This window comes from Pelophylax lessonae (assembly GCF_965119305.1).
Source record: "Pelophylax lessonae genome assembly, chromosome: 4".
NCBI lineage: Eukaryota > Metazoa > Chordata > Amphibia > Anura > Ranidae > Pelophylax > Pelophylax lessonae.
Window position 1 is genome coordinate 243556867 of NC_138771.1, and position 27351 is coordinate 243584217.

The 27351-nt window shown below is 39.4% G+C and overlaps 1 protein-coding gene across 1 annotated transcript in view; it reads left to right on the forward strand.

The window, feature by feature from the left end:
* TMEM117 (transmembrane protein 117) overlaps positions 1-27351 on the forward strand; it is a 404157-nt gene that overhangs the window by 180404 nt on the left and 196402 nt on the right. The window contains exon 4 of the mRNA XM_082255317.1: positions 12314-12413. Within this exon, the coding sequence (XP_082111443.1) occupies positions 12314-12413 (100 nt within the window). The remainder of the gene's footprint in view (positions 1-12313; positions 12414-27351) is intronic.

Sequence of the window (27351 nt, forward strand, 5' to 3'; positions counted from 1 at the left end):
TTTTTTACTCTCTTCCACTATGTGCCTTTCGTTTTCTATCTTAGCCACCTTGATTGCACATTTCTTATTGCATTCTTTGTAATGTTGGAATGCTGCCAATAACCCCTCAGCCTTGTTTTTTTTCAAGGCCTTTTCTTTAGTTTTTATTTATATGCATTTTTATGTTGGAGTTTAGCCACCCAGGGTTTATTTTAGCTCTTTTAGACTTATTCACCATTGGAATGCACTGGCCAATACCTTTATTTAGTATGTTCTTAAAGCACTCACATTTTTCCTCAGTGTTCTTTGTTCCTAGGATTCTATCCCATTTTATATTGTCTAACATCGAGCGCAATTTAGGAATGCTGGCTCTTTTGAAATTCAGTGTCCTTATATTACCCTTGTTTTTTCTATTTGCATAATTTATACTGAAACAAATTGATCTATGGTCACTGTTTCCTAAGTTGCCCCGTATTTCTACATCTGCGATCAGGTCTGTATTGTTAGTAATCAGTAGGTCTAGTAACGCATTGTTTCTTGTTTTCTTGTTGGTGCGTTCACTATCTGACCCATGAAATTGTCCTGCAAAACATTTAGGAAATGGCAAGCCTTAGATGAATGTGCAGTTCCTTCTGCCCAGTTTAAATCTGGATAATTAAAATCCCCCCATTATATTGACATTTCCCATCCTTGCCGCCATTCCAAGCTGTGAAAGGAGGTCTGCCTCCCCCTCCTCCCTCTGGTTGGGGCGCCTATAGCATACACCCAATATTACTTTCCCCATAGCACCTACCCTTTGAAGCTCTACCCATAGGGATTCCACCTCCTCCCTAGCTTAATTTATGATATTGTCCTCATATTCACTTGCACATTGTTCTTGATATACAGGCATACCCCTCCCCCCTTTTTACCCTCTATATCTCTGTGATAAAGGGAATACCCCTGAATGGTTGCCAGCCAATCATGAGAGCTGTCAAACCAAGTCTCTGATATTCCCACAAAAATGAAATCCTCCTCATACATTAGCAGCTCCAGGTCTCCCATCTTGTTTGCCAGACTTCTAGCATAGGCATACAAACCTCGTAATTTTGTTTAGTTGCATACTCTAACCTTGTTAGATGTTATGAGGCTGCACTTTCGATTTGTCAACCTACCTACCTTGGGTTTTGGATCTCTGGTCACCCTACCGCTAGTGCCCCCAATAATGCCCGCTGAACCTTGCTCCCGCTGGCTAGCTCTTCATCTGGACCCCCCCATCACCGAGTTTAAAAGCTCTTCTAACTTTGTCTAAATTCTTACCAGAACGCGTGGACTCTTTGTTTTAAAAAATAATCAAATGCGCTGTATAAGTTAAGATGCCATCTGTAAAGGGAACCTATCACTTCTCCCCATTATCAATGGTTACTGCAGTCTCCCAAGCAACAATATTGAGCACTCCATCATAACATAGAAGCAAATAAAACTGGGGGAAACCCACATAGTGTAAAAGTGTATAACAAGTTTATTGTATAAAAATGAAGCTAGCCATTCACAAAATAAATATTATGAACAAGCATTAAGATAAAAAGTACCAGTCCGGGGATCCAATCCAGCCAATTCGCGGTTTGGGCCTTCATGGTCCATTTATAAGCCAGCATGCTATTGTATGGCTGACAAGTAAAGACTTTAAAAAATTATTAGATCTCTTTCTTGGAGGGAGATTTTTTTTCCCCCGATGTTATAGAAAAATGTAATATTATACTGTACCATACTTTAGCAACAGTTACTGCTGAGTTCATATGCAAGTGAATATATTGGCTATAAATACAAGTGTGTATATTAAGAAATAAAGTCTACACCAGTGATCATTGCATCTAAATCTCTCTATATTTTTTTTAATGTTTTTATTCCTAATTGTAAAGTGCTTGTTGAAAATAGCAAAATCCATGAAAATAATTTATTTGTAAATAATGAGCCTTTTGTTTATCATTTTAGTGGTTACAATTCTGATATCACCGCAGGCTGAATTTTCTGTGGGAAATGCTTATTTAAATGACATGAAGTGCGCAATGAAAAAACCTTGAGATAATTAATTTTAAAAGGATTGCTATTAATCTCAATTAGGATGCATCTCATTAAGGGACATTGACCGCATACCATTTGAAGATTAAGGGCTTGTACAGATTCACTATTAGTTTCCAGAAAGTAATTACATATTTTTAAACACCAATTACATCCTTGTTTGTAATTAAATATTTTAGAAATTTTCTAGCACAGCCATGTTGCCAAAATGGGACCAAGATGTGACCAAAAGTGATGGAACACCTGGATGACTGTTTCCAAGAAATTCTGTTAGTGACTGCCGTGCTGCAAAAAAAAAAAAAAAATGTGCCCAGTCCATGGAAAACACCAATCACTGTCCCAGTAGTAATGACTGGACATGAGTACCCTGACAATACTAGTGTGCCTTTAAAAAAGACTGTTGCAATGGCTTGGGCACCACCTTCTTGGATTTCTCCAGGAATGATCTGACAGCTTTTTGGACATTTGTATTGTTTCCTGCATAATAATAGCAGTTTATTGATTTTACTTGTTTCCTACAGTTGCTCTTTAAAGAGATCCTGCCACCAGCTTTAAAAAAATTGCTTGTAAAACATAAAAGATCTGATATTTTATTTGTTTGCCTGCAGTGTTTTCCCTTTCCAATAATAATGTGCATTGAACTTGCTAGATGACTTAAATAGTCAGATGTTTAGGACAGCCCCTTTCCTCCTTTTGCATTATAGAGCACTCCTCTTTTGGGAATATCTATACTGTCTTTGCTGGCCCAGCTTCTCTGCATCTACTCCCTACAGCTCTTGGAGGACTAAGGGGGAATACTACACAAGTCCCAGTGCCCAACCAGCAGGCCTTTGGCACCTATTGTGGAGCCCCTGCAGACTAGACATGTAAAGAATGGAAACATCTGTTTAGTTTCAGATAGATTTGTTGTTACTAATTTTGTTTTGTCGCTTTGTTTTGGAATTTTTTCAGTTGAGTTTAATGTAATTTTATTTTGTTTATTATTTTCTAACGAATTCCACATTTTGGAATGATTTGAATTCTGTGTGAAGAATACCTGGTTGTAAAGGAGCGGGTCAGGAAGCTGGCCGCTGCCTCATTAACAACCGATGACTCATCAGCTGTCAGCAGGCTTCCCCACTGTGAGCTGAAATGTAAGCCAAAGTATGGATTCTAAGGAGAACCCCATGGCAAAAAAAAAATGGAATGTAGGTCAGGAAAGGGGGGACGGGTGAGTAAGCGCCCACCCCTCCTGAACTATATCAGGCCACATGCCCTAAACATGGGGGGGTGCTTTGAGGCAGGAGGGTCTCTGCCCCCCCACCCCAAAGCCCCTTATCCCCATCTAGTTTACATTTCAGCTCTCAGTGTTGAAGCCTGCTGACAGCTGATTATTCATCAGTTGTTAACAACTCGGACGGCTTTCCAGCTTGCCTCTTAACAACCAGCTATTCTTCATAAAGAATTTGGATCAATCGATAATTTTTCGACCAATCCAAATTTAAATCGTTCCGAAAGTTAGGAAATCGTTAGAAAATGAATAAACAAAACAAATTTCAACCAAATTTGTTACTATTTCATTCAGAGATTCGAATACATCCGAATCTCCGAATAACCAAAAATTTGCCTGAATATACTTTCGGACCGAAACGAATTGCACATGTTTGTATTTTTCCTTTACTCGATTATTTACATAAGGCAGTGCAGGAAAAATATTCTTTAGAAAGGCTTACAGTAGTAAATGGTTTGGGTTTTTATGTGTTGTTATGTATTTATATATATATATATATATATATATATATATATATATATATATATATATATATATACTATATATCTGTATAAAATACATATACAGTATATATCTATATATGTGTTTATATGTATTGGATCTTCTTTGTCTCTTCATGTGGTTTTTCCTGCTGATGTTTTATTATGGATCTTGCAGCAGAGAGATATATACTGTATAAAAGTATTTTTTAAAGGGCTGAAGGGAGAACAAATATGAACACAATGATTTGTAAAGGGGCTGTAATGGCAGTGATCTCCTCCAGTCTCATGTAATATGTCTCAAGTCTATGAGTGTCTCTGTAACACATATACCATGACTGCAATCTCTGACCATTCATTCACCGAATCTTATGCAAGGTCCTTGCCAGAGAACACATATAAGGCTATACCTCCCAACTTTCTGAAATGATAAAGTGAACACCTATTAGCACATAGTAGACAAAGGACATGTCCTTGCCACTGTCCCACTTACGTGGACCACAACGATCTATAACAGTGCCTTGAAAAAGTATTCACACCCCTTGAAATTTTCCACATTTTTTTTCATGTTACAACCAAAAGCGTAAATGTATTTTATTGGGATTTTATGTGATAGACCAACACAAAGTGGTACATAATTGTGAAGTGGAAGGAAATATATAAATGATTTTCAAAATCTTTGAAAAATATCTGAAGTGTGGTGTGCATTTGTATTCAGCCCCCCCTGAATAAATACTTTGTAGAACCACCTTTCACTGCAATTATAGCTGCAAGTCTTTTTGGGTGTTTCTCTACCAACTTTGCACATCTAGAGAGTGAAATGTTTGCCTATTCTTCTTTGCAAAATAGTTTAAGCTCTGTCAGATTGGATGGTAGCCACAGAAGTCTTGCCACAGATTCTCAATAGGATTTAGATCTGGACTTTGACTGGGCCATTCTAACACATGAATATGCTTTGATCTAAACTATTTCATTGTAGCTTTGGCTGTATGTTCAAGGTAATTGTCATGCTGGTAGGCGAACCTTCGTCCCAGTCCCAAGTCTCTTCTTCTAAGATTGCCCTGTATTTGGCTCCATCCATTTTCTTATCAACTCTGACCAGCTTCCCCATCCCTGCTGAAGAAAAGCATCCCCACAACATGATGCTGCCACCACCATGCTTCACAGTGGGGATTGTGTGCTCAGGATGATGTGCATTATTAGTTTTCTGCCACACATAGCATTTTGCTTTTAGGCCAAAAAGTTAATTTTTGGACTTCTCTGACCAGAGCATCTTCTTCCACATGTTTCCTGTGTCCACCGCATGACTCTCACAAACTGAAAATGGGACTTCTTATGGCTTTCCTTCTACAAAGGCTTATTTTTTGCAACTGTTCCATAAAGGCCAGATTTGTGGAGTGCACAACTATTAGTTGTCCTGTGGACAGATTCTGCCTCCTTAGCTGTGGATCTCTGCAGCTTCTCTAGAGTTACCATCGGCCTCTTGGCTGCTTCTTTAATGCTCTCCTTGCCTGGCCTGCCAGTTTAGGTGGACGGCAATGTCTTGGTAGGTTTGCAGTTGTGCCATAGACACAAAATGGCCAGACCTAAACCCTGTAGCTCTCCCCCATTTTGTGTCTTTTTGCCCCATGTTGGCATAGGGTCCACTGTAGCATTTGAGGTGGAAAAGCAGAGTAGGACTGGCTAAAGAGGGATTACTTTGCTACAGTTGGCCAGCCTAAACATGTATTGCAATACGTGTGAACTAAATATCCCTATTTTGTATTGCAAAGTTTGCTTGAAAGGGTAAAGCAGTGTACAAAGGGTTCTTCACCCCTTTAGCACCTGGTAGATTTAAATGCATGGACAAGCTATTGGGGTCTGAGCACAGGTATATCTTGTTTTTATTGAATGAACTACAAGTCCCAACATCCTTTGCGGCTGTCAGCTTGTACTTTTCGAAGAACCACCACAGCGCTGCGAACGCTGTGGTAGTTCATTGATTCTTCCTGTCAGAATGTATCAGTTTCCTCGTAAAACGGTACGGGCAAGCAGATACACTGACAGGTCTGCAGGAGACATGCATGGCATCAGGGATCTGCTGAGCCCAGGTAAATGATTTACAGGCTCCTGCAACACAAAATAATAAATGCACATTTTTTTTTACCTGCCAAAAAATGTGAATTTATTTATTCTTTTTTTTCTGCAATTGAGCTTATCCTTTAAAAAACAAGTGGCTGATGGGTTTGCATAAGTGATTTACTAATATATGTTACTTGCATATTTACACAGTAGCTAAAACTCTGTTATGCTCTTTCAAATGTACTGTATATGAGAACAAAAGCATAAACAATGTTGTCATATACCTTTTTTAATAGAGCTGTAAAAACCGAGATTGGTGAAATTTAACGTGTTTAGTTGTGTTCTTTATATAGGCTTCATTATGCGGCACTTTATGGAGAGTCTAGTCTTTCAGATCAGTTTTGGATGTCATTCTGTTTAAAGTTTTGGCACTCTTGTGTAAATCTTACTTCTGGCTGACAGCAAGGAGACATTGTTCTGTGCAGCCTTATGAAATATAAATACTTTTATTGGTATACGGAGCATAATCCAAACGCTGTTTAAACGAAGGACTTTTTGAATGTGAAAAGGCTTAGGCTGATTCCTGGTCATGAGAATATATGAACATTAGGAAATGTCTAATTTAATGTAGACCTGTTGGTAAATTGCGGTAATGATAAATAGGGGTGATTATTTCATCCTGGAGACTTTTTATTCTCTAAGTGAACTTCTTCAACGCGGCAGCATTGCATTGCTATTTGTTCTGCTCTTGCACACAATGCATGCTAAAACAGTATATGACAAAAGTATAAAAATATATTTTTATGTATCTAGTATTTGTAAGGGCTTATACAATTGAACAAAGAGGGGGTGCATCAAGGATGTGCCCCATGAAAGTTTCCCATGGTGTGTGTTTTGTTGTTAAGTGCTGCTTTGAATCAAATAGAAGCTGGTGGTTTGGGTGTATTCAAGTTTGAGGTTGCTAGCACAGCTTTGATAAAAGCTATAGATAAAAAAAACTAAAGAAGAAGCAAGTGCTGAAATGGGCAGAACACATTATTTCCAACAATCTGAACCTCAAACTGCTAGAAAGTAGCATATTTTAGCAGAAGGGTCTTGTAAAGTCTGTTCTGCCAAAAACTTCTCCTTCGTGCCAACAGTTTTTTTTTTTTTTCTGTATACAGGCGGTGCCCAGGTTACAAACCTCTGACTTACAAACAACTCCTACTTACAAACGGAGGGAGAAACTAGGAAATGAGAGGAAATTTCCCCTAGGAAGGGAAATTCACTCCCGTAAGAGTTATCACCGGAAAAAGGTGTCTCCACTGAAGCTTTATCACCAATCCTTGTTTCCACAACAACCCAAAATTTTCAAAATCCAATTGTCACAGGGACAGAAAGTGAGGTGACATCTTCTGAACAGGGACACAGACAGCAAAACAAACTTTACAGAGGTGTTAACCCTTCCCTATGCTATCCAAAAAACTTAAAAATGATTGTTTTGGCTGAAGCTGTACTTACAAAAATGTACCTGTTCCGACTTACAAACAAATTCAACTTAAGAACAAAACCTACAGACCCTATCTTGTTTGTAACCCGGGCACTGCCTGTACTCTGTACTGTGCATGCATGGGGCAGTGTACACTGTAATCGGTGGAGCCAGGAATGATGTCACTGTTGTGTGCACATGTGGGAGTTTCATCATCAGAGGCCACCCAATGGTAATGGTGATAATGGAGAACCTATAAATTGCCACAAATGAGATTGTAGCAAGGGCAAAGTATCAACTGACAGAATAGATCAATGCTTCAGCGCTGGAGGAGGACACACTCGTAAGGAAAGTCTGCCATAATGTTCAAGTATGCTGTACGCACTTGCAAATTATGGAAAGAGTTTATTATGACACTCTAAAATGATGTTTAGATATTTCTTTCCCCTGAATAATGTATATTAATAAAGTACATTAAAGCATGATTAAAGTGTATATAATGCAACGCTTTTTTATTTAGTGTTGGATAGAGGAGGAATGGGTTAGAATCTCTGTTTTTTTTATTGCTGCCTATGTGTTGAGAATGAACCCCCTTTTTAGACCTGGTGACCAGAATCTATGTACAGGAAGCATGAAAAATTCTATATTTTTGAGTTCTTTCAGGAACAGGAGCTAAAATCTTTCTATGGGAAATCTTCTGGAGACAACTGTCTAAGAGGGGATTTTTCCTCGCCTTGGAGAGATCTCTTCTTACTTTCTGCTGTGTTTCTGGGACAGGAAGTGAAATCTGTCCTACAAAACAAAGACAGAAAAAAAAGACAGGCTTCTAGAGGAATTTGCAAACTTTAAGTGAACCAGAAAAATGGTATTCCATAACAACAAAGCTAGAGTGCAGACAATAGGTAGTTGAGGATAAATGGGGTTTTTAAGGTGCCAGTAGACAAAATGAAGAATTAAATATAACATTAAAAAGTTATTTTATTAGTACAAAATATAAAAACATATATAAAAGAATTGTTTTACATGTGCTATGCAGTTAATCCATTTCACATGTTTCACTATGATTTAGCATCTTCAGGAGTTTAGTTATGGACTGCACATAGAAACACTACAAGAAAAAATATGTATCATTAATCAAAAAATGAATACATAAAGAACCATCACATTTGAATCTCAGGCCACAGATGTCAAATACTGCTTACACTGATAGGTCCTCTGGAAGGAATATAGATCCCACAGACATATACCCAGATACGTAGTGTGCAATGGGTTAATCAGCAAAGATGCTTGACACTAGTAGATTGACTCAAGGTGTATTGGGAAAGATATCAGCATATCATAGGGAGAGATAAGCCAGGAATAGTAACACCTGAGAGAGGATGCAGAATTGTGTTATAGATGACAAAAGATTTAGTTATTTATCAAATGCATGTCAAAAATGAAGGGTAACAGTATTTTAATTTTGGACTGGAGGACTGGAGTGCAGGTTTGGTATTCAAGAGCAGCCCAAGGAGCTTAGGCAGAAACAAACCAGGTGCATATCTAGAGCATTTCATTTTCAAGCTGATTGCACCTAAAATAGGTTGTATTTGCTTTTCTACACGAGCCCTAATAAAAGTACCTGCCGGTATCAAAAGGTGCTAACAAATTGTTCTTATGAGTTTTTTTTTTTTCAAGTTTGAACAGTGATGCCTGAGAATTTATGAACATACACATAAATTGTATATAGTGTACTTAATATTAAAGTAATACATATTGCACCTAAAATGTGCTGCAACACTTCACAAGCCTGTAGCTTTTCAATCAGCCCACTGCTTCTGAAATGACATCACTGCCTCTGTTGCTGCAACCATTCCACTGTAAGTCGCAGTATTTGGGAGTGGAACCTTGTGAGAAGAAAATTAAGGAGGATTTGGCTCAGTCGGGGGAGGTAAAGGACATTTTTTTCTTGTTTACTTTTTTTTTTTGTTTAGTTTATGAGTATTGTGAATCATATAGTAACTGTATTTCATACTTGTTTAGGCTACCATACAGGAACCTTGCTTTGTGCACTGGTGCACAGTCATGTTGGAACAGGAAGGGGCCATCCCCAAACTGTTCCCACAAAGTTGTGAGCATGAAATTGTACAAAATGTCTTGGTATACTGACTCCCTAAGAGCTCCCTTCACTGAAACTAAGGGACCAAGCCCACCCCCATAAAGACAACCCCAACCCCCCCCCCCCCCCCACCAAATGATTTGGACCAGTGCACAAAGCAACGTCAATAAAGACATGGATGAGCAAGTTTGGGGTGAAGGAACTTGACTGGCCTGCGCAGAGTCCTGACCTCAACCCAATAGAACACCTTTGGGATGAATAGGAGCACTGTGAGCCAGTCCTTCTCTCCAACATCGGTGCCTGACCTCACAAATGCACTTCTGAAAGAATGGGTAAACATTCCCATAGACACACTCCTAAACCTTGTATATAGAAATTGTGTTGATGACTAGGTAGGCTAGAAGAGTATTATGCCATTCCCCCAACAAATTTGTTAGAAAAAAAAAAAGCACCAAATTTCCCCAACTGGGTTTACATGAGGCATACAGTAAAGAGTAAGTGAGTAACTGTGATATAGGGCTAAAAGGGGAATGTCTAGTACAGAACACCCCCAAATCTCATAAAATATAAACACAACATATAAAGAACTGCAGTGCTAGCAATGTAGAACAAAAGGTATGTATTTCTCAAGAGTAAGAGAACATGTTGATTACTGTACATGTAGGCATCCCCTGTTCACATAACCATCCCAACATGTTTCGGAATTTTGGGTACTACTTCAGGGAAAGATTGCAGCACACAACGTTTTTTATAAAAATTACAATATATCATAGGTAGATGGAAGTTTGCTGTGGTTCAAAAACACAGGAGTTTATGAGGGTAATCTCTAAAGTGTCACTAGGACAGAGGGAAGTTGTTTTTGGTGTGTAGGTTGTGATATAGTTGGTAATAGATGCCTTCTGGGTCAGGTAGGTTACAGGCACCCAAAATCCAAAAAGATGGTAATATAAAAGGATGTGGTCATATTAAGATTAGCATTGCCACCTAACAATGGTCTGAATAGTCAGACGCGTCCTCAAAAGTCGCTCACAAAAGTCGCCATATAGGAGAGGGAGCTATTCTGGGTGGAATATCGAAAGGTCAAATCAAAAATGGTCTCTCCCTAGTCTGGCAACCAGCAGCACAAACACTCCTAAACCTTGTGGACAGAATTCCCAGAAGAGTTAAAGCTGTCATAGCTGCAAAAAGGGGGGGGGGAGCAACTTAATATTGAACTCTATGGATTATGACTGGGATGCCATTAAAGTTCATGTGCATGTAAAGGCAGGTGTCCCAATACTTTTGGTAATATTGTGTGTATACAATATGTACAAAATGAGGAACACGGGTAAGTAGAGTAAACTTGAGATGCAGGGAACAGAAGAAGGAACCAGGACTAGGATCAGGAGCAGGGGTAGCAGACAAGAGGCAGCAGGATGCAGGGCAGGAGCAAGATCAAGTTCAGGAGCAGTAGCAGAATAAACAGCATACAGTATCTGGCAACAAACAAGGCAAAGCACTGGCACACCATGTAATATCAGAGGAGAACCTATATACCCTCCCAGCAGCCAGCACCAGGTGGAGACTGATTACTGGAATCTGTTAGTTGCTGGAAGACACCTATTGGTGGACACCAGAACAACAACCTCCTGCAATGGGAAGCCCAGTGTCACCATCTGGTGATTCAGGTCCTGACAGGCATATTTATAAAGTAGTGAAGGTGCCTTTCACCAAATATTCACTGGTTGTGAATCAACCACTGTAATTTAAAACACATGCACCAAGAAGTTTCTCCTATGGTAAATATTTGGTAAATCTCAGGTTACTGCTTTATAAATATGCTTCCATAAAAAATTGTAGGGTCTATTTCAAGCTTTTAAACCTCAAAATATGTTTCTTTTTATGTTAATTAATAGGTTAGAGCTGAAGTTTTTTTCTGCCTATATTTTGGCCTTACTTGTTGTTCTTTTCCCCATTATCAACATGTAGGGGACCACGTAGCACCTAGGCTATTAGGACAGTTCCTGGAGCTACAGTGGTCTTCCTCTTTGCAGATGTGGAGGGACAGTTCACCAGAGCACCAGCGCAATCTACCGTTTACTGTATAGTCACTTGTTGGTTTTCTTTTCTTCCTAGGCCATAGGCCAGCATAGGAGGTCTACACAATTTGTAGAGAGTCCTCTTTATTACGGCGATCCAGATGCAATTACTATTCAGCCATGCAGCTGGGGCCAGTATGACACAGGTGCCCCGCAGCCTTCAAGCAACTGCATTTTGTGCAAAGTTTCTTCAGTAAGATTATGGTAGGAACTTCCGCAGACACTTTTGTGCAACTAATGCAGCACTCTCCCAAAATGTCTGGAGGTGTTAGCCCCACAGAAATGGGTGAATGTCCACAGCTTTGAAAGAACTATCCGTGTTTTGTAACCAGTTCTATGCAAAGATAGTGGCAGAGAGAGGGGGTTGCTGTGTGCCACTCTGTTCCAAAATCATGGTCTCAGTTCCTCCCAGGCCTTGGACCTGCCATGTGCCTCCCTTCACCCACGTGCACACTTAAAAAAATGGACATGCTAAATTTTGATGGTTTGCTGTTCTTGTCTGTGTTATGTGTATATTTCTGTATGCATGCACTTTTGTACCATCATCTATAATTGTTTTTTTTGTAGCAGTTACTACAGAGACATTTTTTCCTATGTAAATTATCTGCTAAAAGCGGATAAACAGAGACCGCTTTCTGCGCTTTTATTAAAGTTTATCACTATCTGTACAGCTATGGCTTCGCTTCTGATTGGCTCTATTTCATGTAAGGTTTTATTTTGAGCAATATCTCTTTGCCTAATAGTGCTGACAATTTTCAAAAAGCCTAAATAACTGTAAACTTTATTTAATACAATAATGTCCCTTCTCTCTCTTTACAGCCCATACATTATAACCGACTATATGGGTATCCGGAATGAGAGCTTCATGAAGGTAGCAGCAGTTGGAACGTGGATGGGAGACTTTGTGACAGCCTGGATGGTGAGAGGACTTTTACACTTTGAGCTACCTGAAAATCCCTTTTTATATTCTTGATCTAATATAGCATTGTTTAAAACCACAAGTGATCTAGTTATATGTAATTCTTAAACGGAAATTGTGTCTGGGGAAGCAGAAGAATAAATCTTCTTGTGGCATATTGCTTTGCTTTAGTCTGTTTTAATCATTAGAGCCTAGAGAGGAGCTAAATGTATCTGACTTAAGCTTAGGGCAGGTTTGGTCAACATTGCCAAAGTTTGGATGCTAAATCCGAACTCCACTGAAGTCAATGGGAGCTGAATGGTAAAAAATCAGTTCTGGACATTTTCTAGGCTCATGGGCAAAGCATTGTCAAACAAGTGGGCATTACTCTGGGCAATGTGTACCAAAGCAACAAAAAAAAAAGTTTTTAAAAATGCAGCTTGGCAGTGAGCAGTGATTTTAATAATGCTTAAAATGAAATATTAAAAATGCAAAATTTAATAAACAACATGCCTGCCTGTGAGGTGGCACGTCGGTATGAAATATACAACCTACTACAGCAGCACTGATATTTAGGCTGGGTTTACACTGGTGCGGGAAACCCTGCGATTCCTGTGTTCCCACATCGCACCTGAATCACAGGCGGTTTACACTGACATCTGTAAACCGCTGCAGGTCTCAATGTTAGGTAATGACACCCCCAAATCAGTTTGTGCTAACTGTGAAATGGTACAGGAATTGGATCACATGGGTGTGAAAACCCATGCAATCCGATTCTAGTGTGGACCAAAGAAAAATGGTCTTGCACCATTTTGGTTCGAATGCAATGCAAATTCAGTCATACAAACTGCATGGCTGAATTTGCATCGGGCAGACATCGCATGTGATGTGCACAGCAATGTGATCACCCCAGTGTGAACCCAACCTTACAAAGAAAAAAGTGTGTTCAATATGGTGGCAAAATGACATCTCCCAGCCATTTCTACTTGTAAACAGAGCGGCAATGGATTACATTCATCTATAGCAAAACCTTATCCTAAATGAGGGTCTGATATAAATCATAATAAGGGACCCCTACAAAAAATAAAATTGCATTGGTGTTCCCTCCATAATATTGCGAAACCCTTCAGGTTTGGTATACATTATGAGGAAAAAGAAACAAAAAATTGTGTAAGGTGCCCAATGAAGATCCTCTAGTAGCATTTGGTTATAGATCCCAAATGTGTACTGATGCAAATATTTGATCACCCTACCGTGAATGATTGTTATTTCTATCAGATGTTAGTTTAGCCCCTGCATGGGCAAAACTGTTGCTACTCCCCTCTAATTACCAATAAAAATGATTCCAACAGAAATACAGCAACAACTTGTTATCATTTAGATTTTAGCCCGCTGTTGTAGAGGATTAAGCTATCCAATGTAAAGTGACTATTGACTGCTACAGTCCTAAAATCTTCATTTTCCTAAATGACACAAACTAAAAATGAATTAATGTTGCATTTCTACAAAATAGGCATATTGTGATTTATCTAGAGAATTTTGTGATTACTAGTAAAATGCTTTTTTACAATTCTACCATAACAGGTTTCTCTATATTAAAAAATGGAAAACTGTCTTATTTTCAAAGCCAATATGTTTATTGTTTGCTGCAGCTTGCATTAATTGTTTTTTTAAATGACTGAAACTTATTCTTCCTCATTCTTTCATTTCTTTCATTTAGCTGTATGAAAATATTGTGTCATGTCTGCAATAACTGTAAAGTTGCTACATAATGCTCAGGTGAAATTAATGCCATCATTTTTTTTTTCATCACCCCAGGATAAATGCACTCTTCCATTATCTATATTCCCAGTATGATCCTTAAGGCTGGGTTCACACTTATGCGAATTGGAATGCGAGTTTCACCGCATCCAATTCGCATGAAAGGGGAATGTGACTGCCTCTTAAAAGAGCCGGTTTACACATCTCTGGGGCGGCTACGGAGCAGATTGCACAGGGGTCCTGTGCATCTTTGGCTCAGTTTCAGGTCTGAATTCAGGCAACATTTCGGGCCTGATTTGTCCCTGAAACCGAGGACAGGGACGCACCAGACCCTTGCTGTGAGCTGCATCCGAATTCAGTGTGAAGCCAGCCTGAAGTAAAACCATAGTGCGGCTGAGTGAAGCCGGCTTTTTCCATAAAGTCAAAGTATGAATGCGTATTTATACATTATGGCAGACTCACCTCCATGGTTGCCCTCCTGCCGAAGTTTAGAGTTGTTCAAAGCTGTCACTCTCCACTTCATCCACTACATCCACTACTGCCATCGAGTTCTTCATTACTTCTTTTAGAATTGACATCATTCTACTTTACCATTGGGCAGCCACTGTTGATGTAACTCCTTTGAATGTGTGCTGGAGATTGTCCATGAACTTTTCTCTTTTTTTCTCTTTAAAATGCCATGAATGTACAGTGCAGTGTGCATGCTGTGCAGGCAGTGTACACTAGAAAAAGTGTAGAGTTCTAATTTAAGTCTGTCTGAACAGAGAAAATGAAACACAGAGCAAGAAGCCACAAACACAGAATTCTACAGATGGGGCTAATGATGGATGGCTTGGCTCAGGCTCTCTTATGGGATACTGGGACAATGGGTGGGATAGGTTTCCCCATAGCCAAAGGGTTTATCTTCCAATGCTTGAAGAGTTTAGGCTATATTACACAGTACGGGGCTCTGCTGGTACACTGAAGAGGCATTTCAGGCTACCAAAGGTAATAGCAGGCATCTTCTGATGCTTACTCTTAGTGGGATTTTTAGTTTTGAAACACTAACATGCCTGACAGGCTCACTTTAAAGTGAATTTGTAATTTTTCACCATGTGTTTAAAATTAAATTACATCCAAAACTGGTGTATTAGGTGGCTCACACTGCCGCGATTTGGGAATCAACTTGTCGCATGACATGTGAAATCCCACATTAGTCAATAAGCGCTGTCTTAATTAGCACTTCTGAAGTCACTCCGATTTTAAAAAAGGTTCCTGTACTACTTCAAGGCAACTTTTATCCAACTTGTGCCCATCGACTTTATTGGAAGTCCCCTCTAAGTCAGATCTTCATCTATATTCATGTGATTTGGATCCGACATTATAGGAAGATTACCCAGGCATTCCCTGTGGTGTAGCCCCTCCCTCACTTCAAAGGTGCATTGGGTCACACCAAATAATACTCAAGTCACCAGCAAATAACCAGGAAGACACCTGGCAAAGTTGAACTGCAAGTAGTAGGATTTTCAGATCACAGTAGTGTGCACCAAGCCTTAGGGTTCACCACCTGCAGTGCTTACCTAGCCATACAGTTACCATGCCTTTTTTGTCTTGCCCTCTCCCCTGTTTAGAGATAAAGCATGATCCTTCTTCTTCTGGGCTCCCCGGCTGGCACTTCTAGCTCCTCTCCCTACCAAGTGCCCCCATAGCAAGCCACTTGCTGAGGGGGCACTTGTGCAGGTTTGCTCCCAAGCCTCCCTGCCTGCACCTATTGACACAAACATCGGGACTCGGGGTACTCACCCCGCCCCCCTGCTCCCTCACTGGCTGTGATTGAGAGAAGTGGGAGTAAATGCCTGTCTCTGAACCAATGAGGAGGGAAGGAGCTGAAAGAGCCACTGCTCTTGTGTACATCACGGGCTTAAAAACAGGCCCAGGTAAGGGTAAAGGGGAGGGGTGCATGCAGTAGGTTTTTTACCTTAATACAGAGAAAGCATTAAGATAATTATCAAACAACTTTTTAAAGTTGATATATATCTATTTTACTTATAAAGTTGTATAAACTAACAGGTGTTCTTAATACAGGACACATGCCAAAGATCAGCTATGCTGATAATACATTTCAGCAGGTATGGAAATGAGGCGAACTGATGGTGGCAGATGGACCTTATGTGCTGTCATTTCCTATGTATCTACCCTTAATTTATGCAACATAGTTCAGTTTATGAGAGGTTTTCTTCTAGTAATAGTGCAGATGGAGTAAATGTTTAACCATAAAACTTGGCTGAGAATGTTATTGGTCCTCATGTTTATAATGATGCAGAAGGAGCACATCGTGCCTTGTTGATTTTCCTGCAGTTACACTGATTGCTCCTGTTTGATTAAAGGTTATGAAAACAAATTCTGAGCAGGGAGCACATGTCAGATGAAAGGAAACCTGCCACATGTTGTTTCTGTATAATTAAATACCAGCTACAATGCCAAAACATTTTTCTCTTTAAAGAAAACCTGTTGTGAGTGCAAAAGTAGGCTGCCCTTTCTGGCTTTTCCTAAAATGCTACTTGCTTGGCCCTCATGCTTAATGTTGACTTGTTGCATACTTGTTCAGACACAGAGACACAGTGACTTATAGTGTATTTTTACGTTTGCAGCCAAATTACTTTATATTTGTTACATGTTCCCATTCATATAGTATGAATTTACCCAAAAATGTAAAAAAACAATGTAGCTTACGTTTTTAGATGCCCTTCTCCGGAAATTTCAGCATTGTAAAATCCTACACAGTTCTCTTTGTTTATGAGGTGTCTGGGCAACTGTGTTTGCCATAGATAAGCCTGTGCGTGCTATACTGTCAGATTTGAACACTGTCTGTCCTAAATAAAGGCTAAGTGCCCATTCACACTACCGCGACTTGTCAGGCGACTGGTCAGCCTGATAAGTCGCGGTCCATGCAGTGCTACGGGATCCGTTCTAATAGGAGCGACTCAAGTCGCTCCGACTTAGAAAATAGTTCCTGTACTACTTTGGGGCGACATTGGAGCGACTTGCATTGACATTCATTATATGAAGTCCTTGCAAGTCGGACTTCACAGGTCGCCCCCGAAGTCGTGCTGCGGTAGTGTGAACAGGCACTTAAGGTTTAGAAGCTGGGCTTCTTGCAGAGTATGTTAATGAGAGGGCGCTTGTCCTGTCTTGTGGAAAGACTCACTCTGACATTGTTTAAAAATCCTTAAAGTCAGCCATGACACTTAAAAGATAAGAAATATATATATATATATATATATATATATATATATATATATATATATATAGTTTTTTTATTAATATTATTTATTATTATTTTTTTTTTTATAAATGTATTTTTTTTTTTTTTTTTTAGGTACACTGTGTGAACGGGAACACATAACAAACTTATAGTGGGGTTATCTCAAATATGCCTGCAAAAGTGGAAAAACACTTTAAAGTCTGTAAAATCTCTCATTACACAAAAATAAAAAAAATACTGCAGTCTGTGCAGTCAGAAAGAAGTTTTCGTGCAACCTCTCAAATCTCACACTATAGTAAACATAAATGATGTGTTAAAAAAACAAATTCATATACCTGTACATGTATTTTCAAACAACAAAATAATATAAATGGGATGTGACGATAAAAATAATAAAAAAAAAATCAAAAATCAAAAAATAATATAATAGTCTGTTTATGATAGTAAATGAGCCAGCACCACGTGAATGAACATTCTTGCAATATTCAGTGTCAGCCACCACTCATGATCCACTAGCTGCTCACCGCTGTGTCATGACCCCTGCATTACCAGTCAGGTCACAACAAGCAGTGGTTCAATTTAAGGGATAAAATGATGGGAATATGGCTTCCTCAATCCTCTAAGACTCTTCTAGCTCAGTATTCACTTCCAAGTAAACCAATGTACATGTAGAGATGGGATTAAAATACAGCCAATCTAGTGCTCTCTGTATCATATATTTATTGGGCTTAAAAAATTAAGAAATCTACTCACAGTAAATACCTCTTAAGTCATGCTTGCTATATCTCGCATATATTAAACAATAGTCATGGATAGAGATGGCAACAAGATGACTCACGCTCCAGGCTCCATCCCCTATATGCGATACGTCCGAGGGGCGTTTACTTCATCAGTAGGGCAGAGTCCACACCCCTTGGACATAACATGTACAGGGGACAGAGTCTGGAGTGTGAGTCCTCTCATGGCCATCTCTACCTGGGATTAGTGATTGATAAATGTGAGAAACCGATAGCCAGAGATGTATAGTAACTAAGTAGAACTACTTCACTACTGTACTTAAGTACCGAAAGGCGGTATCTGTACTTTCCTAGAGTAGAATTTTTTTCTCCTACTTCCACTTTTACTTCACTACATTTTTTCGATGCTTTCAATACTTCTACTCCGATATTTTTTTTTTGTGCTGCATAGTTACTAGTTACTATTATAAAAATGACCACTGCCAGAACAGTAGATGGCAGGTTTCATGAAGCTCAAAACATGTGTATTATCAGCGCATACGAAAATAAATGCTACTGTATGCATAAATAAAAGCTGCATTTGAAATAATAAAAAACAATATGATGTTCAAACTTTTGACTTCTTTCTTTATAACTACATAACACAGTACTTGTACTTTTACTTTCAGTACTTGAGTAGCAATTTTTTTTCAAAACTACTGGTACTTTTACTTTCAGTACTTGAGTAGCAAAATTTTTTAAAAAATTACTTGCAATACTTAAGTACAAAAAATGTTGAATACTTTAGTACTTCTACTCAAATCACTTTTTGATCGAGCACTTCCACTTCTACTCAAGTCATTTTTTGATGGCGCACTTGTACTTTTACTCAAGTATGGGTTTCGAGTACAACTCTGCCGATAGCACAGCTTAAGTGCTTTTTAATGTGAGTACATTTCTATGTTTTTTAAGCCCAATAAATATTTGAGACAGAGAGCACTAGATTGGCTGTATTTTATTCCCATCTCTACATGTACATCGGTCTACTTGGAAGTAAATACTGAGCTCCAGAAGTTTTGGAGGACTGAGGATGCCATATTCCCATCCTTAATGGGAACCACTGCTTGTTGTGACCTGACTGGTAATGCAAGGTCATGACATTGAGGTTAGCAGCTAGTGGAGCACAAGTTGTGGCTGACACTGAATATTGCAAGAATTTTCAGTTGGTGGTGGATCGTTTATTATCAAAAATTGACCATTATTATTTTTTTTTTATTTATTATATATATATATATATATATATATATATTTTTTGTCACATCACATTTATAATATTTTGTTGTTCATGTATATGAATTTCTTTTCCATTTCTTCTCCATTAGCACATTGTTTATGTTTACTATAGTGTGAGATTTGTTTTACAGAATAATAGAGGTTGCGCGACACTGTTAAATTTCCTTTATATTACTTTGAAGTGTGGTGAAATCACTTTATTGTGGTAGCAGCAACCTTGAGAGGTAAGAGTGCATAGAGGAAGATTGCGCTGATTGGTTTTTCTTTATTGTTTGAAAATTGATGGTTTGCTTTTTGAAAACACATGACCTGCATTTGTTACTTAAAAATTGTTTAATTTGTTTTTTTTCTAAAGTGTTTTTTTTTTTTTTAAGTTTTTTTACTTTTCCCATTTGCATAGTGCTCTGTTATGTAGCAGGGCTATGCTATATGATTTCATACATGTTAAACATATACTATATAAGCATTAACTTTATATATATTAACACAGCTTTTATTATGCTTGTGAATAATGCTGTACCCTGCTGATGAAAGGTTAACCTCATTCTAGTCTCACAAGCATGGAGCTCTTATTAGTACCTTGCCATAGAACACCAACAGCCTAGATTTACTAATACAGTGGGTATAAGGGGGGGTTGGAACTTTAAAGGAAAATCAGATTTACTAATACTGGTGCATTTAGAATCTGGTGCAGCTGTGCATGATAGCCAATCAGCTTCTTAGCTTGTTCAGTTAAGCTTTAAAAATAAAACCCTGAAGCTGATTGGTTTCTATGCAACGCTGCAACAGATTATGCACTGTCCAGGTTTAGTAAATCCTCCCTATGTTTTCACCCCATAAGTTGTACAATGACATGGTAAATACTAAGAAAGTCAAGTAACAGGTTTAAATCTACACAAAACCAGCTGATAAAATTGTAAACCACATTAAATGTATATAATACGATTTGGTGTTTTTTATTATTATTATTATATATACATTGTTATCATTCTCAATTAGTGTTGCTAGGGGTTCCTGGAGATGTGGATGATTGGTATCCCATTTGTGGTTGCCTGCATAGCTCTGGGGCCAGTGCCACTTGAAGTAACCAGCACAACACCAATGATTTTATATAGTGCTTTCTATGGGTGGCATTCATGTTCATCACTGTAGGAGTGGCAAACTTCCCACTGGCCACCAAAGAATTGTTTTTAGAAATGGGTTCCCTGAGATCTGAAAATTATTTCAAGGATTCCTCTGGGGTAAAAAGTTTAAGAAAGGCGACTCTATAGCTATGAATTACTCTTTGGGGAACACTAATATTCTGTCATTCTAAAGACATAACTGTTACTCTCTGTAGTTGAGTTAGATGTAACTTTGTGGGTGTCACGTGAACACGAAAGAATATCCATTTATTTTTTTAAATTATGCAGGTTTTCTCTTTATAACATCTGTCTGTCAGGCAGATTTCAGAAGAATCTTTTGACAAGCCATAATTGTAGAGAGGCTGTAATGGTATTTTCAGACTACATCTGCGATGAGTACAAATTATGCCTTCACTCCCCTATCAACCGATCTCAAAGCATTTCACAACACTTCATAGGGAAATAAATATTGAATCTCTCTGTTTTGGTAATTTATTGTTTGCCATTTGGTCTTGATGTTTTAAAACATTGTGGGTAGGAATGATTTTATGCCCTCTGCTTCATTACGGTAGTGTTTTGTGGAACGTTCTGGCATCCATAGAGTAGAAGCAAATAACTTTTTTAATTGACCTATATAAATGACTCTGCAAACTCAACATGTGTACTTTGCTTTTGCCAACCATTTGTTATTATAGGTAATCTAACACGGCTGCCTAATACTACATAATATAACTGAATAAAAAATGAAAGTCTTAACAGGAACAGAATGTAAAGTGAGTTCTATTGAAGATCTGTTGCTTATTTTCTAAAAATATGATCAAAGTTTCTCCTTCATTCTCTCACTTTTCTTGCATCCACTAATTACTTGTAGTTGTTTGGTTCAACATCAATAATACAGCAATCTCCATACCTACCCCCATATTCTGGGAGAAGATTCAGATTGCCATAGTAACCCATCTAACTGTCAAGATCTAATCTACGCATACTAAAATAAAAAAAAACTATCCGGTTTAATAAAACATCATGCCAGGCACAGTAAAATCAGAAAAACATGTAGTATGATAAAATGTCCCTATTCCCAAGCACATAAACTACCACCAACCAGAACGAGCCCTATAAATCTCCTTTAATGTCCTTCCCTATATATTAATGTTTTATGTAGGTGATATATGTCAATGGTCCTAAATGGGAAAGAAGGTAATGTATTGCCGAGATGGTTGCAAGAATTGTTCTAGCTCGTCATTAGAATGCAGCATTATTTCGATTAATCTCTGATACTCAAACATTTAAGAAGGGAGATTATGCTAGTGCTGCTTGCTAAATCAACACCAGTGACAGAGCTGTTTGTTATTGTCCAACTCCTCTTATCCAGCAGGTGTTCCATGTAGATTTCCTCCACTATTCGGTTTCTGACAAGGTGATTGATCATTCCTAGCTTGTTTTCTATATAGCCTGTCACTGGGGTTTGATTATTAATTAGCAATTGTAAATTAAATGCAAGAAAATCAAATCAGACATAGAGCTAGCATGCCTATTGGCATTGTATTTGATTATGGGCAATTCTGTGTACAGATTGTCTCTACAAAAGGAGAAAAGACTTCTGGGTTAAGCCATTTTCACATGACAGGCCTGTACATGAATGGCTAACCTAGTGGGTGTTTAAAGTAAACTTGCCATGAAATAAATATGGTCAATGTTACATACCTGCCAACTGTCCCGTTTTTCCCGGGACAATCCCGGCAAATAGGAGCCTGTCCCGGGCATTTTACAGTGTCCCTGTTAATCAGGGACAATGTAAATCACAAAAAAAATAAAAAAATTTTGTGCCACACAGTGTCGCTCTCACCCCAGCTAGGAGTTGTAGTTCTGGCAGCAGGTTGTCTCTCTCTCTGTGCCCGCTCACTCTTCCCGCCTGTCGCAAATTTAACGTGTCACCGAAGGCAGGGTGTCAGCATGGTGCACTTTCCAAAATCCGCCAGCAGGGGGAGGCAGAGCACCTTCCGACAAGCTGGAGGCCTCACACTCCATTAATTACTACTATCAATAATGTTTTTTTATAGATATAATTTATACACCTGTTAATTGATACATATATATAGTTTTCTAGCTCTAGATAAATGTGTGTACATATCTGTGTATGTGTGTGCATATATATATATATATATATATATATATATATTGCTCAAAAAAATGAAAACAGACCTCAATCCTCAATGGGAAAAATCTCCTCATGCTGGATATCTATACTGGTATGGACTTGGTATGTGTTAGGATAATATGGACTGGGTAATGTGTTAGGATCTATACTGGTATGGACTATACTGGTATGGACTCTGTAATGTGTTAGGATGGTATGTTTACTCTATGTGATACCAATATTTGTCATATTATTGTACCAATTCTCTTTGTACCACCATCTTCTGTTTCCTTTCAATAAAAGTTTGTATACAAGGATGGTATGGACTGGGTAATGTGTTAGAATCTATACTGGTATGGACTGGGTAATGTGTTAGGATCTATACTGGTATGGACTGGGTAATGTGTTAGGATCTATACTGGTATGGACTGGGTAATGTGTTAGGATCTATACTGGTATGGACTGGGTAATGTGTTAGGATCTATACTGGTATGGACTGGGTAATGTGTTAGGATTAGTGTTGAGCGAACACGGACTGTATTATTCGTGTTCGTACCGAATAATTGGATTTTTTTTACCCGAACACGGACACGGACACTTTACTGTATGTTCGGGTAAAAATCCGTGTTCGGTCGTTTTATTTCCGGGTTTTGCATGCTTTGGCGCTCTTTTCATGGCGGGCTTTCAACAGCCAATCAACAATCGTTTAACTGGTGTGCCTTAAGCCATCCCAGCCATGCCTGCAAATGTCTTAGTAGCTGTGATTGGCCGTCTGAAGCATGTGACCAAGTCTTTATAAGTTCGAGGCAGCCGCCGCAGCAGCGTCATTCTGCTGCTTAGCTAAGGGACAGAGCACACATCAATGTGCTGGCTGCTGATTAGGGAAAGATAGGCAGGAAAAAACCATTTGTGTCCGGATAGAATTGAGGGACAGGTCGGAGTGTTTAGGCAGGGCGAGTTGTAGGCATTTTAGGGATAGAGTCTGCTGAATTATAGGGTCAGTGTCTTCTACAAACTACAATCGATATTGCTGTGTGGGGGGTGGGGTGAATCTGCACTCAATCCTGATCTACGATCTCTTCTCAATCCTGTTAGGGACAGAGTCTGCTGAATTTTAGGGAAACTGTGTTCTACAAACTACAATCGATATTGCTGTGTGGTGTGGGATTGGAGATAGGCAGGTGTCAGTGATCCACATCCATTTTTCTGTGTGTGAGCTGCAGTGAACACAATCTTTTTGGTCTGCAGTGAACACAATCTTTTTGGGCTGCAGTGAACACAATCTTTTTGGGCTGCAGTGAACACAATCTTTTTGGGCTGCAGTGAACACAATCTTTTTGGGGTGCAGTGAACAAAATCTTTTTGGGGTGCAGTGAACACAATCCTTTTTGGTGTGCAGTGAACACAATCTTTGTGGGGTGCAGTGAACAAAATCCTTTGTGGGGTGCAGTGAACACAATCTTTTTGGGGTGCAGTGAACAAAATCCTTTTTGGGGTGCAGTGAACAACATCCTTTTTGGGGTGCAGTGAACACAATCTTTTTGGGGTGCAGTGAACAAAATCCTTTGTGGGGTGCAGTGAACACAATCTTTTTGGGGTGCAGTGAACACAATCTTTTTGGGGTGGAGTGAACAACATCCTTTTTGGGGTGCAGTGAACAAAATCCTTTTTGGGGTGCAGTGAACAAAATCATTTTTGGGGTGCAGTGAACACAATCTTTTTGGGGTGCAGTGAACACAATCTTTGTGGGGTGCAGTGAACACAATCTTTTTGGGGTGGAGTGAACAACATCCTTTTTGGGGTGCAGTGAACAACATCCTTTTTGGGGTGCAGTGAACACAATCTTTTTGGGGTGCAGCTAACACAATCTTTGTGGGGTACAGTGAACAGAATCTTTGTGGGGTGCAGTGAACACAATCTTTGGGGGGTACAGTGAACACAATCTTTTTGGGGTGCAGTGAACACAATCTTTGTGGGGTGCAGTGAACACAATCTTTTTGGGGTGGAGTGAACAAAATCATTTTTGGGGTGCAGTGAACAACATCCTTTTTGGGGTGCAGTGATCAAAATCCTTTTTGGGGTGCAGTGAACACAATCTTTTTGGGGTGCAGTGAACAAAATCCTTTGTGGGGTGCAGTGAACAGAATCTTTGTGGGGTGCAGTGAACACAATCTTTGGGGGGGTACAGTGAACACAATCTTTTTGGGGTGCAGTGAACACAATCTTTGTGGGGTACAGTGAACAGAATCTTTGTGGGGTGCAGTGAACACAATCTTTGGGGGGTACAGTGAACACAATCTTTTTGGGGTGCAGTGAACACAATCTTTGGGGGGTACAGTGAACACAATCTTTTTGGGGTGCAGTGAACACAATCTTTGTGGGGTGCAGTGAACACAATCTTTGGGGGGGTACAGTGAACACAATCTTTTTGGGGTGCAGTGAACAACATCCTTTTAGGGTGCAGTGAACACAATCTTTGTGGGGTGCAGTGAACAACATCCTTTTAGGGTGCAGTGAACACAATCTTTGTGGGGTACAGTGAACAGAATCTTTGTGGGGTGCAGTGAACACAATCTTTGGGGGGTACAGTGAACACAATCTTTGTGAGGTGCAGTGAACACAATCTTTGTGGGGTGCAGTGAACACAATCATTGTGGGGTGCAGTGAACTCAATCTTTGTGGGGTACAGTGAACACAATCTCATACTTCTGAAGATTTGAGGGTGCTGCCTGTTCCATACTCCCCCTACTCCTCATCTAGCCTTTTAGGGGTACAAACAATAGTAATTGGGGCCTAGTGTGGTTGTGTACGTGTGATATACATACACTTTTTTTGGATCATATTTTCTATTCCGCTATTTAATCAAAAACCTTTGGGGATCAGTTAAATTGGGGGATAGTCTGTGTTGGTACGTGTGAGAGAGATCCACCTTTCCAAGTTGTTGGGGTTCATCTCATACTTCTGAAGGTTTGAGGGTGCTGCCTGTTCCATACTCCCCCTACTCCTAGCCTTTTAGGGGTACAAACAATAGTAATTGGGGCCTAGTGTGGTTGTGTACGTGTGATATACATACACTTTTTTTGGATCATATTTTCTATTCCGCTATTTAATCAAAAACCTTTGGGGATCAGTTAAATTGGGGGATAGTCTGTGTTGGTACGTGTGAGAGAGATCCACCTTTCCAAGTTGTTGGGGTTCATCTCATACTTCTGAAGGTTTGAGGGTGCTGCCTGTTCCATACTCCCCCTACTCCTCATCTAGCCTTTTAGGGGTACAAACAATAGTAATTGGGGCCTAGTGTGGTTGTGTACGTGTGATATACATACACTTTTTTTGGATCATATTTTCTATTCCGCTATTTAATCAAAAACCTTTGGGGATCAGTTAAATTGGGGGATAGTCTGTGTTGGTACGTGTGAGAGAGATCCACCTTTCCAAGTTGTTGGGGTTCATCTCATACTTCTGAAGGTTTGAGGGTGCTGCCTGTTCCATACCCCCCCTACTCCTCATCTAGCCTTTTAGGGGTACAAACAATAGTAATTGGGGCCTAGTGTGGTTGTGTACGTGTGATATACATACACTTTTTTTGGATCATATTTTCTATTCCGCTATTTAATCAAAAACCTTTGGGGATCAGTTAAATTGGGGGATAGTCTGTGTTGGTACGTGTGAGAGAGATCCACCTTTCCAAGTTGTTGGGGTTCATCTCATACTTCTGAAGGTTTGAGGGTGCTGCCTGTTCCATACTCCCCCTACTCCTCATCTAGCCTTTTAGGGGTACAAACAATAGTAATTGGGGCCCAGTGTGGTTGTGTACGTGTGATATACATACACTTTTTTTGGATCATATTTTCTATTCCGCTATTTAATCAAAAACCTTTGGGGATCAGTTAAATTGGGGGATAGTCTGTGTTGGTACGTGTGAGAGAGATCCACCTTTCCAAGTTGTTGGGGTTCATCTCATACTTCTGAAGGTTTGAGGGTGCTGCCTGTTCCATACTCCCCCTACTCCTAGCCTTTTAGGGGTACAAACAATAGTAATTGGGGCCTAGTGTGGTTGTGTACGTGTGATATACATACACTTTTTTTGGATCATATTTTCTATTCCGCTATTTAATCAAAAACCTTTGGGGATCAGTTAAATTGGGGGATAGTCTGTGTTGGTACGTGTGAGAGAGATCCACCTTTCCAAGTTGTTGGGGTTCATCTCATACTTCTGAAGGTTTGAGGGTGCTGCCTGTTCCATACCCCCCCTACTCCTCATCTAGCCTTTTAGGGGTACAAACAATAGTAATTGGGGCCTAGTGTGGTTGTGTACGTGTGATATACATACACTTTTTTTGGATCATATTTTCTATTCCGCTATTTAATCAAAAACCTTTGGGGATCAGTTAAATTGGGGGATAGTCTGTGTTGGTACGTGTGAGAGAGATCCACCTTTCCAAGTTGTTGGGGTTCATCTCATACTTCTGAAGGTTTGAGGGTGCTGCCTGTTCCATACCCCCCCTACTCCTCATCTAGCCTTTTAGGGGTACAAACAATAGTAATTGGGGCCTAGTGTGGTTGTGTACGTGTGATATACATACACTTTTTTTGGATCATATTTTCTATTCCGCTATTTAATCAAAAACCTTTGGGGATCAGTTAAATTGGGGGATAGTCTGTGTTGGTACGTGTGAGAGAG